We start from the raw sequence: 14230 nt of genomic DNA, 5'->3' as shown, positions 1-14230 counted from the left end.
CACTACATAAAAGCTGGGATAAAATACAACCAACAGAACATATAAAACTGAATCAAAAAGTTAAACAAACATCTTTAAGATGTTTTCTTTACATGTGAAATAAAGAAAACAGTTACAAACTGAAACAGGAAGTGTTTCAAAAGTGGAAGCTGTTGTTTACATCTTGTGAAATGGTCTATAGTTTCCGGAGTTACTCTACTACATTTTTGAATAAGTATACTCTTTTCTCCAGTACATTTGTGATGAATAATGTACTTGTTACATTTTGCATGGTACCTAACTTTTTCTACAGCAGTTTATTTCTGCTACAAAATCTTGTACGTTTTGCCCTGACTCACCCTAACTTGTCAACAAAGCAACTCTTCGTGAATGCGAGTATATTAGCAGGTAGTTGTGAATCGCAGGTGTTTCATATATGAGACCATGCCTGAAGCTGCTGATGAGGCCCAAACCAGCACGTCCATTGCTTGTAATAGGCTTTCACTATTTATTTTAACTTTATATTATTTTATTGCTCTTTTATTCGGAAAAGACGGTTATATTTTGATTTTGCGAAAATAAACGTGATTGCTCTCCTCACAAATCAACTGTTTCTTATTTTTCACTGGTATGTTTCTTAGGACATTAAATATAGTCACGCAATGCTGACGTTGTTAATATTAACTATTTGAGAACAAAATATCATTTGCATGGTTTTGCGAGATACAAGCGATTTTTATATTTAATCAGCGCGAAACCAGAACAAAAGTGGATGTTCACTTGTTCAGATGACATTTTCTGGTGAAAATTATTGTGTTGCTTATACTTTCAAAAAAGAATAATCTATGATTCTGAATGCTAGTATCCACATCGGCGCGGTTGCTGACAGCCTCACAGACTTCTCAAACATTGTGTTCATCCACGTTGTGTTGTGTCAAGGGTGTCGAAGTAGAACTCACGTAAAGTTGATAATTCTGCGAATGACTGAAACTGCAGATTTCGAACATAGATAGAGGAAGACAAACAGAGACAAAGAGGGAAAACTGCGGACTGTAGCTTTAAGTAGGCCTACTATACTGTTAAAATCAGAATCAGACAATGCTTAGATTAAGCCAGGACTAGGGTTCAGTTCAATTAGGGCATTAAAGTAGCCGCTCTGCTGAAGACGCCGTGCTTTGGGCGCTTGAGAGCGTTTTGTCAGTGCAGCGTTTTTTTCCATTGAGACGTATCGTTGCTGTGATACAGAATATCCGCAGCACAGTTTATTTGTAACTGATTTCGCAGATTATTTGTTTTATACCAAAAATTTATTTTTCATCCATTTTTCTCGTTTAGCTCTGTTGGCTGATGTAGATGTACAGAAAGAATGTTGTGACAGTTGGTCAGTGCGGTATTAGTCCCGCCCCTCCTTCACTGTGATTGGACGGCTGGGTAAAAAGTGACAGTGATGAGCGCTGCGTTTTATCCAAAGTTGAACATTTTTCAACTCTCGGCGACCAGTAAAAAACGCCAGGCGCTCGGTGCTTCAGCGTGAAAAAAAAAACACTCAGCGCCTTGTTACGCTCATGGCATTTAAAAAAACGCGGCGCTCCCATTGAAAACATACGCCAGGCACGTGGAAAAATGCTTTGGTGGACACACAGCCTAAGCCTTGTCTGAGAAACTGGGGGTAAAGCTTTTAATCAAGTCGTATGAGAATTGGTGACTTGTAACCTGTAATAAAATAATTTTTGCTGTAAGGCGTCTTTACTCATTGAAAATGTATGGTTCCAGCAAATCCTTCAGGCTTATTTGAAAACTACAAGTATGTGTGTTGAAGCAGGGTTGGAACTGAACTCTGTAGGGCTGTGGCCCTCCAGGAACCGAGTTTCAGGTAATCTTTACACCTCTGGTTTGATTGGGGTTGGAGACCCCTGGCATACCTTTACTGGCTGTGCTAGATGTGAAAATTTAGTTCAAAGCCAAATTTTAAATTTGCCTTTAATGCATAGAATTCGACTAATTTATTTTGTGACAAAGAGCACTCATTTAAATGACTGGGGAGCCTTTAGTTCTGCAGACAACCCTGAAGAAAATAGAGTAGTTCAGTGGTGCAAAACCCACAGCCATGTAGATTTTAGCTTTAATCCTAGTTAAACACACCTATTCCAGCAAATCCTTCAGGCTTATTTGAAAACTACAAGTATGTGTGTTGAAGCAAGGTTGGAACTGAACTCTCTAGGGCTGTGGCCCTCCAGGAACTGAGTTTGACACCCCTAGAAGATTTTTTAGCTTTTAGGTTAGAGTTGCATTCACGCCTGTAATCCAGCACTGAATAATTTCCAGACATAACTCTGATAACAAAGTAGATTATACACAAGTCTGCAAATTTACAGTTCTTGCAAAACCTTTCTTACGACATGATGCGACAAACTTTGGTAAATTAAGGAACTATATTAATCTTTGAAGCAATCATTTAAACCATCTGCTAACTCATTTACAAAAGTTCAAATGAGTGTCTACTGTTACCTTATACAACATACAGCTGACTATAGGAAGCCTAAAAGGACAAATATCTTTATAATTTTTTTAACTTCAGTGTTTTGAATAATTTTTTTGAGGTAAAGACAGTTTGCGGGATTTTTCAGTTGTATCTCTGGGGATAGATTTACTTTTTTAAAATTATAACTTGGAATTGTAAAACGTCAACATTTATTTGTAAAGTATATAATATTCCAATGTTTAATGCTAATGGTGCCAAATACACCTAGTCTAAGCCCCAAATATACAATAACCCTAGAACAGCCCCTTTATATAAATATATTTTATAATGTGTAGTCAGTGCAAGTCTTTGTTTTGATTTTTTCAATCGATTGACAGCCCTAATATTACATGGAGTCAGAGGGACTTACTGTATATGTGTTTGATGGGCTCTGAAGGTTGCATGACCATGTGTGATTTAAAGTAGCATGAAAGAATGATCACCTGTTCTGTTGCTCTTGTTGTAGCAGCTGTACTGCAATCTTCCTCAGATCCAACACTTCCTTCAAGTCATCCTCCTCCTCTTCAACTAACTGCTCTTTCTCTGAGCTGAAGTAGATGAGAGAGAAAGACAAAAAAAAGAAAGAGACAAAAGGAGGTTATTGCTGAATTCTTAAACTGTACACAATTTACATCAAACCGTTAAAAACAAATCCTTACACAGTTGTTATTCAAAATTAAGTTGAAGTGATTAAGTGATCATGGAACAGAAAAAGGAGCTTCCCAAAACTGCAGCAACAAAGCTGCACAATTCTAGTCCTTGTATTATATGACAAGACATTATTTTTCACTGTAACTAATGGAATAGCCAAACCTGGTAATTAGAATGGAGGTGTCCACATACTTTTGGGTAGTTTGTAGTACATTTATCTCTGCTACCTTGCTCTTTCATGTGCCATGTTATTATGGATAACATGGCATGTACTTATACAACCATGTTATTACAACTTTACAGCCAGTGAGAGACATCAAAAGCAAATCTCATTTCAATTAACTGAGCAAATTACAAGGTGTTTTTGTTACAAGTGACAGAAGGCTGGAAGGCTTTTTTTTTAGCTAGTTTTGTCAAGCATCTCCCATCAACAAGGCACAATTTTCTGTGTGAGTTTGTGTGTTTGGAACGACTTGAAAGACAGACATAACAACTACAGACATAACTCCATCCTCCATGACAGATAATTTAAAATTTTGAATGCTCTCTGAAAATGAATGTATTTTTTCATCATTTTAGAACAATTTTGCATTGGTAATAATTTTCTGTAATGTATGTTTAGCAGTGATATAAATTATTTGAGTTGCGAACTTAGCATGGTAAATTAATAGATTTATATGGCAAATTAATAGAAATAAAAGCTTTTTGGGGAAGAAAAGTAAATAATTGATTGAAAAGGTTCTGCTGAGGCCATCCAAATATATATATATATATATATATATATATATATATATATATATATATAAAAATCACAAACCACATTTAATCCATGGTTTGGCACCACCCTTTTTGTTTTACCATATAAGAAGTTCCTCTCATCCACCAATGTAAAAGCCTATAAAACAGCATTCCCAACAGCACAAACAGCTACTCAAGTGGATACATCACAGGAACACCACATAACCGCAAGTATGGCTAGTAACTCGGAATTTACCCGATGACTCAAGTATTTTAGTTTCTGTTGGACCTTTGGATTCTACAGAATCTGGGAATTCTCTGGAAAAAAAAAATGGAGACTCCGCCACATGAAAGGTATAAAAACTCCTGTGAATGTTCCATTTTTCCCTTCCTTAATCATTTTGACATTTATATAAATTTTTTAGCAAAGTGTATCCGAATAGTGCTAATATATAATTAAATTAGTTGATTATTGTTGACCAACAGTTAGTGTGGCTGCACTGCAAAAAATAAATAAAATGCAAATAAACCTCCACTCTCTGGCTCCACCCATTATATTAGGAATCCGGAATCTTTCCACAATATGGATGTACAGTAAATAATTCTTCTGGATTACCAAGGTAAAACAAATCAGATACGTAAATTGTGACTTATGTCATAAAAGGTTGGCACAGGCAGTCATGAACAAGTTTTGATGTATGGGAGTGTGCGTCATTATTACATGCCAATAGATGCAGCTGCGATATTGTATTTATTTTAGTGTATTGCTGAGAAAAGTATCCAGATGTTTTGTGAATTTTCCCTCATTTATTATTTTGACACTTATCTAAACCAAAATGTATAATAATTGCTCAATGAATAAATAATTAACTAAGAAATGGACTTAAAAAGGTGCCGTAGGTGATTCTCTGCAGAAACAAATTTTTGATGGCGATTTGCAGATCGATCTGCGATTTTCCCTTTAATGTGATGAATTAGACAGTCATAAAATATGAAATAATCCTCCATCCTCTGGCTCCACCCATAATTACCCAGATATCAGTTGTCTGAATCTAAATGAGATGAGATCAAGACCGTATCTAAACTATGTGTGAGGTGTGCCATAACCCTGGAACTTCTTTTTTTTTTTTTGGTTCTGAACTCAATTCACCAGATTGCAAGGGAATTTTCCTGACATCTACATAAAACTGCATTACTTCCTCCCTTTGTTAACTTCTCTAGAATTCCAAGGTAAGAGCTTGTAACAAAGGTGACAAAAATACCCATGGAAAAAAAAACCCACATGAAACAAACAACTGTCAATATAAGAAAAGATTGGTAATTCACACTGTCACAATCCTGCTGCACAGTTTGGAGATTTTTGCTCCATTTATTATTTTTCCACAATTAGCCTACTATTACTCTTTCCTGAGATATAAATACAGTTCATGTCATCAAATTATGATTAGAAATAAAAATTTAAAAACTTTTAAACTATTACCATTGTCAATATCATACTAATTGCCATTAAATAAAAGCATTTCAGGTGCATAAAGGAAAATATGTAGTTCCCTTTCGAGAACGGACACTTGGTATTGCGTAGCTAATAGGCAGTGGGGAACTAAAAGTGGGGAGTTTATTCACACATAACCTACGGAGTTATAACGGAGTTAAAATCAAACATTTAAAAAGAGAACAATACATCACGGTTGTTTAAACCAATGTGTCGTCAGCAAGTTGTTTCCCCATCATGCTTTTGATGAGTGCAGTTGGTGGAGAGCAACTGCGCACAACAGCAGAACCCGACAGGGTTGTGAGAGTTTTTTGTCTATGTACAGCACATAAATTAGTCCCAATTACATGGGGAAAACTGCTAATTGAGGAGTGAAGCATTTAAGTATCCCAAGTGTAAAAACAGTGATTACACAAGCCGCCCTAAAGACTCTCTTACCTTTCAGCCCTATTTGACCGTTAAGTTTCAGACAAAGAATCAAACCTGTGATAGTAGCTACTGAAGAAAAGAAATGTAACTTATGTTGGCACTGGCTACTGACATTTTTGACAACAACAAAAAACTATATTAAGATATAATATCATGTCATGTCATGTCAGATTACGTTGTGAAACAATGGTGGTTTGTTGACTATGAAAGACAAGGTGATGTAATTCAGGGAAAATGTGCCACACCTGTTCTAAGTAATCTAGTGAAAAGGAAAATAATGGGGAAAAATTGAGTAACTTGTTTGTACAAAACATGCATGCCTGTCACTTTTCCTGTCCTTCCTTTTCTGTGACGCACACTGTATCAGATGTATTTATAGAAATAATCAGCTCTAGATACCACATCAAAACCTTCTTCAGTGACAAAGCGCACAGCTGCATGGAACAGAAATTCATGTAAAATACTAAAGCCACAATGCAAAACCTGAGTGGCATTTAAGCTTATGTTTGACTAAGCTTATGTTCACACAGAACACATTTTTGCATTCCACTGCGCTGCCTTTGTTTTCTTAGTAAATACGTGTAGACATACATGTTTGAATGATTGACTGTGTTTTTATCAAGCCTTCTAAAAACACAGTTCAAACATGTCTAGACTTTGCGTTTTTTGGTCATTCCACTTCACTGTTTAAACAAAAATGCACTCTGTGTAAAAGGTTACACACTTTGTTTGGAACAGTCCAAATAAAAAAATTTTTTTTTTAAATCTATCGTTGAGCAGTTTCAAGAGTTTTCATGTCTTGTTAATAATTTCAATATGGTTAAACTTTTTGCTCCTAAAGAGGCTTCATCCGGTGTGAAATACTACACAGCACATCACATCAGCTCACATTCACACAGGAAGTCTTCTTGAAGCTCTATTCATGCATCAACCCAAACTATTGACCTTTGTGTCAGCAGCTTGGACCTCAAACTAGAACACGTGTCAGCATGTTATTTATGCTTACACACTACTGTTCAAAAGTTTGAGGGTTTTAAAAGAAATTAATACTTTTATTAAGCATTAGGGATTAGGGATGTGCCCAAAGCTGAATATTAGTTTACAGAGGAAATTACACATTCTATGGAGCCCCTAAAGGGACATGGTATTGGATAAAAATATGAGATGGATTTTGCGTTTGCAGGCAATAGGGAGACGCGATCAATATGCAGGTATTGAAATCGCTGTTAAATGCATGCTAATTTTTTACTTTGATTTTCCAATTTACTCTGTGTTCCTTAGTTCAGTTTCCCACCACTCTTTAGTCGTCATGGTGATTACTTTTTTATCACAGGTGTTTGTCATTATTTCCCTCTTTTGATTTGTATTTAAATTGCAGCCTTTTCAGGTTTCATTTGTCTGGTAACAATCACCACATTAAATAAATTACTTTTTAAAAACATATTAAAATAGAAAATAATTATTTTAAATTGAAGTAATATTTCAAAACATTATTGTTTCTTCTTTCAAAAACATTGAACAAATCTTACCAACCCCAAAATTTGGAACGATTCTTTTCATGCCTCTAGTAGTGCTGTTTATGACCACAGCTATATTCCATAAATGGGTTGAATGTCCTTGAATACACACACTTTTTACAGTCAGGAAGTGTAGCAAAGGCAACTTTTATCATAATGGATGTACTGTAATCTAAATCTGTGCAGAAAACAAAAGTATAGGAATGTTCCCTATAGAATATCTCCCATAAAACCAGTCAGACTTACCCAGACTCTTCTTTCCAGTTCTCTTTGTCTTTGCTTTGGTGTGTTTTCAGAACCCGCTCCAACTCCTGAGGATGAGAGGGGAAGCTCTTTTATATTGTGTGCTGTACAGAGTGTGTTTATGTACACATGTACATGCATGTGGTGTCTTTACTTATCAGATACGGATTTTAAAAAGCAAGTACACAGGAGTATGGATCTGTGTGAATGTTTAAGCATACCTTTATACACGAAACATAGGGTGCATTGTGCTGTAGATCTCCCTCAGACAGAGAAGCCTCTTCATCTGGATTTGGGTCAATAAAGTCATATGGTTCCTGATCTGCAGATAATTGACATGAGAACACTAAGGTGAGACACTTTCATTCCTGTAAACTTATACTGTAATTGCCAACTACATACCGGATGACAAGCTACTTCTCACTAAGAGACTTTATTTGTCTTTTTTTTTTTTTGTGATGTTTCTAAGGCGTGGGTTTGCATGTCAGTCAGTCATGACTGTAAAAATATGTAGTGGTGTCAATCAAAAGTCAACAAACAGAAATTATGTTTTATATCTTCAATGCACAACAGAAAAAAAAATGTTCTGGTATGCAATGCAAAAGCTTGTTCATTATGTTATGTCTTCTAGGGAATGGGATTTTGCATATTAGTATGTCATGACGGTAACACTTTACACTAAGGTTCATTAGTTAACATTAGTTAACTACATTAGTTAGAATGAACTAATGATGTACAGCGCTTATACAGCATTTATTAATCTTTGTAAACGTTAATTTCAATATTTAATAATACTTTATTAAAATCTTGTTAACATTAGTTAATATGCTGTGAACTAACATGAACAAACAATGAACAGCTTTATTTTTATTAACTAACATCAACAAAGATTAACAAATACTGTTACAAATGTATTGCTCATGGTTAGTTCATGATTAGTTACTATTGTTAACTAATGAACCTTCTTGTAAAGTGTTACCGTCATGACTTAAGTAGTGATGACAATCATAAGTGAACAGACAACATAATTACAGAAATATATGACATATCAAGCCTTTCTGAATAAAGAAGTAAATTCATGGAGTTGTTCATTTAATTACTAACAATTACTGGCTTTTATAACACTATTTAATGCCAGAAAGAACAGGAAGTGTCTGCACGCAACAGGTGAATTAGATGTCTGAAAACTGTGCACAAATGTTTTATGGCTCACTAAAGGCTTTGCAGGATAACAGGACACAAATAATCGGTTTCTAATTCAGTTGGTTGCACAGCAAAAAAAAAAAAACCTTACCTCATAAATAGGCATTTTGAAATATGAAAATCACATTTTGAAAAATATTTTGAAAATCACTTCTGGTGTGTGATTTGGACACAAAGTGCAGAAATATCTAGTGAGATATCAAGAGTCTGAATTCACTCACTTTTAGGGATGCACTGATTTTGAAATTGTCTGACATGTACACTCCTGTTCAATCATTTGTGGTCGGTAAGATTTTCTATTGTTTTTTAAAGAAGGCTCTTATGCTCACCAATGCTGCATTTATTTGATCAAACTGAAATGATACTGCAATTTAAAGTAACTGTTTGAATTTTTTTTTTTTAAATAATGTATTCCTGTGTTGGCAAAGGTGAAATTACTTCAGTGTCACATGATCCTTCAGAAATCATTCTGATATGCCAATTTGGTGCTCAAGAAACATTTCTTATTATTGATCAACTTTAATGCTGAATAAAATTTAATTTATTTAAAATTGTATATATTTCTAAAGCTTAACTTTAATTAAGCATCAAATTATGTCAATTTAATAAATTATGTAAATTTAACAACTCTAGGAATAGTTTAGCATGGTAATGGATATAACAATGTTAATGTATTTTGTAGAATCCTGTCTCTCATCTTGTCATCATTACTATGGTGTCTTATGGAACGAACAAATCCAAGTTTCCAAGTAACAAAGGAGACAGCAAACCGGAATATCTAATGTAACACAATACACATAATCCTGGATTGATCACTATCAAAGAAATAACCAAATACACAATTGTGAATTATAACCTATGCCCAATATTACTAATGCTGAAAGCACACCTTTGTTTGAGTCCAGCTTTGTGAGAAGTATATGTGGGTCAGCCCGTGCGCTCTCAGAAACTTGAGAGTGGAGACTCATTGTATCATCATCAGATGGCTGGGGAATGACATACAGAACAGGAGTGAGAGAAGAAAAAAAAAACAATACAAGGGAAATATTTTTTATATTTTTATAAGCGTTATTAGCGTTTTATGTTATTTTATAGTCTTTGTATTTACTCTATTTTGCTACTTGTTTTAGATCGTCTTTCTTGAATATCCAGATCAGGTCAAGTTTCACAGGTGTGCACAGCCCACCTAATTATGATCTTAACTCACCCCACCTCCGGCCCTGTAACTGGTATTAAGATGTGATTTGGTTGATCAGATCACAAGTAGAAGATTGAGAGACATACCCGTTTAGACCTGTTATTTTAATCTGTCTCTTTTGTCCACTTTCAACCACTTCTGTCCTGATTTCTTCAAGGGAGGGGTCTATGGGTGGGTAAACGTATGGGTTTTTCAGATCTTTTAATCTAATGAACAAAATAAGCTTGCGCGATTTACATATGAACGTGGATGGAGATGACGGCAAATCATACGCTGAACGGTTCTGCTCTGATATGCTCAAGATCAACTGAACGCGTGTTGGAAATTAAGAATGGTGAGAGAACATTGTGCTAAGGTCAGTAGGCGGAGAACAGGTGGCCTTTTGTCACTGTGCGAAACACATTCGACCACAGGAACGTTTACACCAATTCAATTCAATTTACATTTATTAGTATAGCATATTTGTATAGCACTTTTCACAATACGCATCGTTTCAAAGCAGCTTTTCAAAAAATGCATGAGTTAGAATTACAATTTAGAGTGATCTGTTTTGTCTAAGTTATGTATTTCAGAAATGTACATATACAAATTTACAGTTAGATAAAAATGTATCCATTTAAACAATGTAATCATTTAAGGCAGAAACAATGAGCTCATTGAAGTAATGAATACACCAAGAAATCAATCTGGTCTAATGCGTTTTTGACTACGTCTGGAAGTGGTTGAAAATGGAAAAGCTGAAAAGTTTTAGACCCCCTTTACGCCTGTTTTAGAGTCTTACACTTGTGATCCGATCGACCAAAACATCCTAATACCAGGTGTAAACAGAGCCTCTGTCTACTGTTTTGATTGTCAGGCAGAATTAATTCAAATTTTTGTTCTATTATATCAAGTAAAAACTCAATTTGAGCCATTTGCAGCACTAACTATATATGTATACAACTAATGTGTCTGTGTGTTTACCTCTGTAGTTGACAGTCTTTTGTCCCCATTGTCACTGCCAATACCGGAGTCAGGGCCATGGTTTTTACTGGGATAAAAATCTTCCATACTACACAAACAAACACATATTCATGCAAAGCAAGAGATAATTAGACACACAACATAATTTCCCTTCACTACACTTAGAGTTGGATGAGGATAAATTCAATGAAATAATAAACACTTGAAAGATACAACACTTTTATACAGTAGTCATTGGCCAATTGCGGAAATGTTGTGTCCCGAAGATCCTCTTCTGTGTGAAACTGGTGAGCTACCAGATTTGTGAGCTACCACTGATAGGTTTAAAAGAAATGTACAAGCCTTCGCTACTACTTAAAAGTCATCACATTAGGCCGTCTCGGTTAGGGATGAAACCCTAGTTCCCTGAGTAGGGAAAGGAAACATTATGTAGGATGTTGATGAATGGGGATCGCTTAAAAGCCTCTCATCATCGAAAGAAATAAAACACGCCAATGGCAAGGAAATGCCATGGGCCTGCAGAATTTGCATGGCGCAACTCCACCCCACCGCGTGGGTATAAAAGGAGAACGACCGGCAATATGCAGACGTTTCTTGGAGGACAATGGCACTGGGTGTTGTCCAGCCTGCAGCTCTGCAGATGTCTGTTAGCGAGGAGCCATGCGCTAGAGCCCAAGAGGATGCCACACTCCGGGGGGAGTGGGCAGTCACACCAAGGGGGCACGGTCAACCTTGCTGCTGGTATGCCTAAGCAATGGCGTCCACTATCCAGTGAGAGAGCCTTGGCTTGGAGAAAGCCTTTCCCTTCAGCTTCCCACCATAACAGACGAAGAGCTGGTCTGAGGTCCTAAACATTGTGTTCTGTCTACATAAGTGCAGAGAGCAGGTACTGGACAGAGCTGTGCCAAGACTGGGTTAGCCTACTCCGGGAGCAGCACTTGCAGGTTCACCCCCTGGTCCCAGAAGGCCCCCCCGGCCAGGGTCTCAGGATCACGTGAGAGTAACCCGGCCCGAATTCCAGGCACGCTTTGTCTACAGAAAATGCGAGCAGGTCCCCTACCCTTTTACCCACAAAAATCTCTAATTCAGCTGATTTTTTAATCTACTGAAAAGCAAAAAAGTAGTAAGCAAAAGTAATATTGTTGAATAGATATTGAATATCAAATTAATATATTAATTTGAGTAAGATTTTAAACACAATTTGCCAGTTATTTTGCAATTGTTCCACCAACAAAATAGTCTCAAACAAATTCAAGGCAGAACCAAAGGACTTTTGAACGAATGGTTTGTATAGAGTTATTTATACTTTAGTATAAAGCTATTTAGAATATAGTTCTATTCAAGGTCTGGTATAAAGTATAGGGGGGAAATAATTGTTAAAAAATAACGTTATTAATCTGTATTTTTTCTAATAAAACTGTTTTCTGAACTGTAATGTTACAGAAGGTAAGCAGAACAGAAATGTTAAAATACTGATTCTGCACGGAGTGAACCAATTGATTTTCATCAAGCCCTGCTGTAGTTACCTGTCTGTTAGCTGCTGAGGTAAGCAGCGCTTTCCCAAAGAAGGCAGGTCAAGTGTGTCTGGTTTTTTATCCAGGCGACATGCCTGCAAGTTTAAATATTTAAAGATGTGGATCTTTCCCTTCAGGCAGATCTGAAAGCAAGGAAGAAAAATGTATCTAAAACAGACAAGAATTTTACAAAACATGAAATTTTATAAATATATGAAAAACATGAATATTGATAAATTGAAATAAATAAATGCTCTTCTTTTGAAATTTCTATTTTCACAACTGTTTTCAACATTGATAAGAAAAGTTTTTGAGCAGCAAATCACCATATTAGAATGATTTCTGAAGGATCATGTGACAATGAATATTGGAGTAATGATGCTGAAAATACAGCTTTGACATCACAGGAATAAATTACATTTTAAAATACATTCAAATGTTATTTTAAATTGTAACAACATTTAGAGTATCTGTTTTATTGTATTTATATCAAATAAATGCAGCCTTGGTGAGCATAAAAGACTTTCAAAAACCTTTTTAAATGCACCACATACATACATTCATATTAGACAGACAGACATTATATTTAGTCAATATTCATTCTCATGTAAATAATCACTTTAAGTCTAATGCAAAAATTTATGTAAGATTGGATTCATAGGCATTTAATGAAAATGAGTTGCTTGTGTAATATAAGATAATATAACCTTATTTTTTTATTACTGTAATGTGCTAACATAGCATTGACATAACTCTTCTTAAAAAACTCTCTCTCTCTTTCCAAACAAATCCAAAATGAATTTCAGTCAAGGGCAGAACATGCTGGGCTCCACAACTACGTGTCTGAGCAAGACAAGCCATAGTCAGGAAAAACATGATCTGCTTTTTTTGTTTTTTTTAATCAACTTATCAGGCAGAACAAAACGATAAGCATTTTTACGTGATTGTCAAAAGATTTTACAGTTGAAGAGGAAAAAGGACCAATCCCTTTTCAACAGCTCGCATTTTCTAAAAGATGAAGGATATTATGCGCATAAGATTAAATCTGAGTTCTCAGGACACAGTTCTTTGCTTTGATAACACTGTGACTAGGACAACGTGATCCTACATATCAGCACACCACACCGTCTGTGAAACAAGAATTTAATCATTTGATTTACGTCTGATGGGTCCCATGGATCCTTAGTTATCAAACTGGAAAATGAAAAGTGTGGTTTGATTGGGGCTGTGACGATGGCAGATTTTTACCACTGTGATGGCAAAAAGGCCAAGCACCACAAGTTCGCTGTGTTTTGGGGGGGTTGAGTAGCCTTTTTATTTACACAAATTATACACAATGCAGGAATTATGCTTGAAATGTGATTCAAACTTTTGAAGTTCACTTAAAGTCCTTGAACATCGAAGACAATTGAAATTACTCAAAATTTGGAACCAAACCATTTTAATTATATTTCTCCAAAAATATAGATGTGCGTCACATGATCCTTCAGAAATCATTCTAATATGTTGATTTACTGCTCAAGAAAGTTTTCTTATTATTATAAATGTTGAAAAGAGTTATTCTGCAAAAGGAATTGTGGACACTGTAATAGTTTTTTTTTTTTTTTCCAGAACTGTTTATGTTATTTTTTGAGGGGGCATTGTGGTACCCCAAGTAAGACCAGAAAAAAAAAATTATATACTATCAATATTGCATCAATATGCTTGAAATTTTAAGTATTTCGCAATACCAGCCACTGGATGGCGCCAACATAAAATAAATTACCAACAGACAGGAACAAC

At 35.6% G+C, this 14230-nt stretch overlaps 1 protein-coding gene across 4 annotated transcripts in view; it reads right to left on the bottom strand.

The window, feature by feature from the left end:
• The window catches only part of lrch2 (leucine-rich repeats and calponin homology (CH) domain containing 2), a 61550-nt gene that overhangs the window by 29641 nt on the left and 17679 nt on the right, over positions 1-14230 (bottom strand). For all 4 annotated transcript variants that reach the window (XM_039649998.2, XM_039649999.2, XM_039650000.2 and 1 more), the window contains exons 6-11: positions 12461-12591; positions 10935-11022; positions 9663-9759; positions 7792-7892; positions 7574-7638; positions 2944-3048 (exon numbers count right to left, since the gene is read on the bottom strand). In XM_039649998.2, the coding sequence (XP_039505932.2) occupies positions 2944-3048; positions 7574-7638; positions 7792-7892; positions 9663-9759; positions 10935-11022; positions 12461-12591 (587 nt within the window). The remainder of the gene's footprint in view (positions 1-2943; positions 3049-7573; positions 7639-7791; positions 7893-9662; positions 9760-10934; positions 11023-12460; positions 12592-14230) is intronic.

This window comes from Pimephales promelas, chromosome 4 (genome assembly GCF_988280905.1).
Source record: "Pimephales promelas chromosome 4, fPimPro1.hap1.1, whole genome shotgun sequence".
Taxonomy (NCBI): domain Eukaryota; kingdom Metazoa; phylum Chordata; class Actinopteri; order Cypriniformes; family Leuciscidae; genus Pimephales; species Pimephales promelas.
This window is presented reverse-complemented; position numbering and strand designations above follow the sequence as displayed.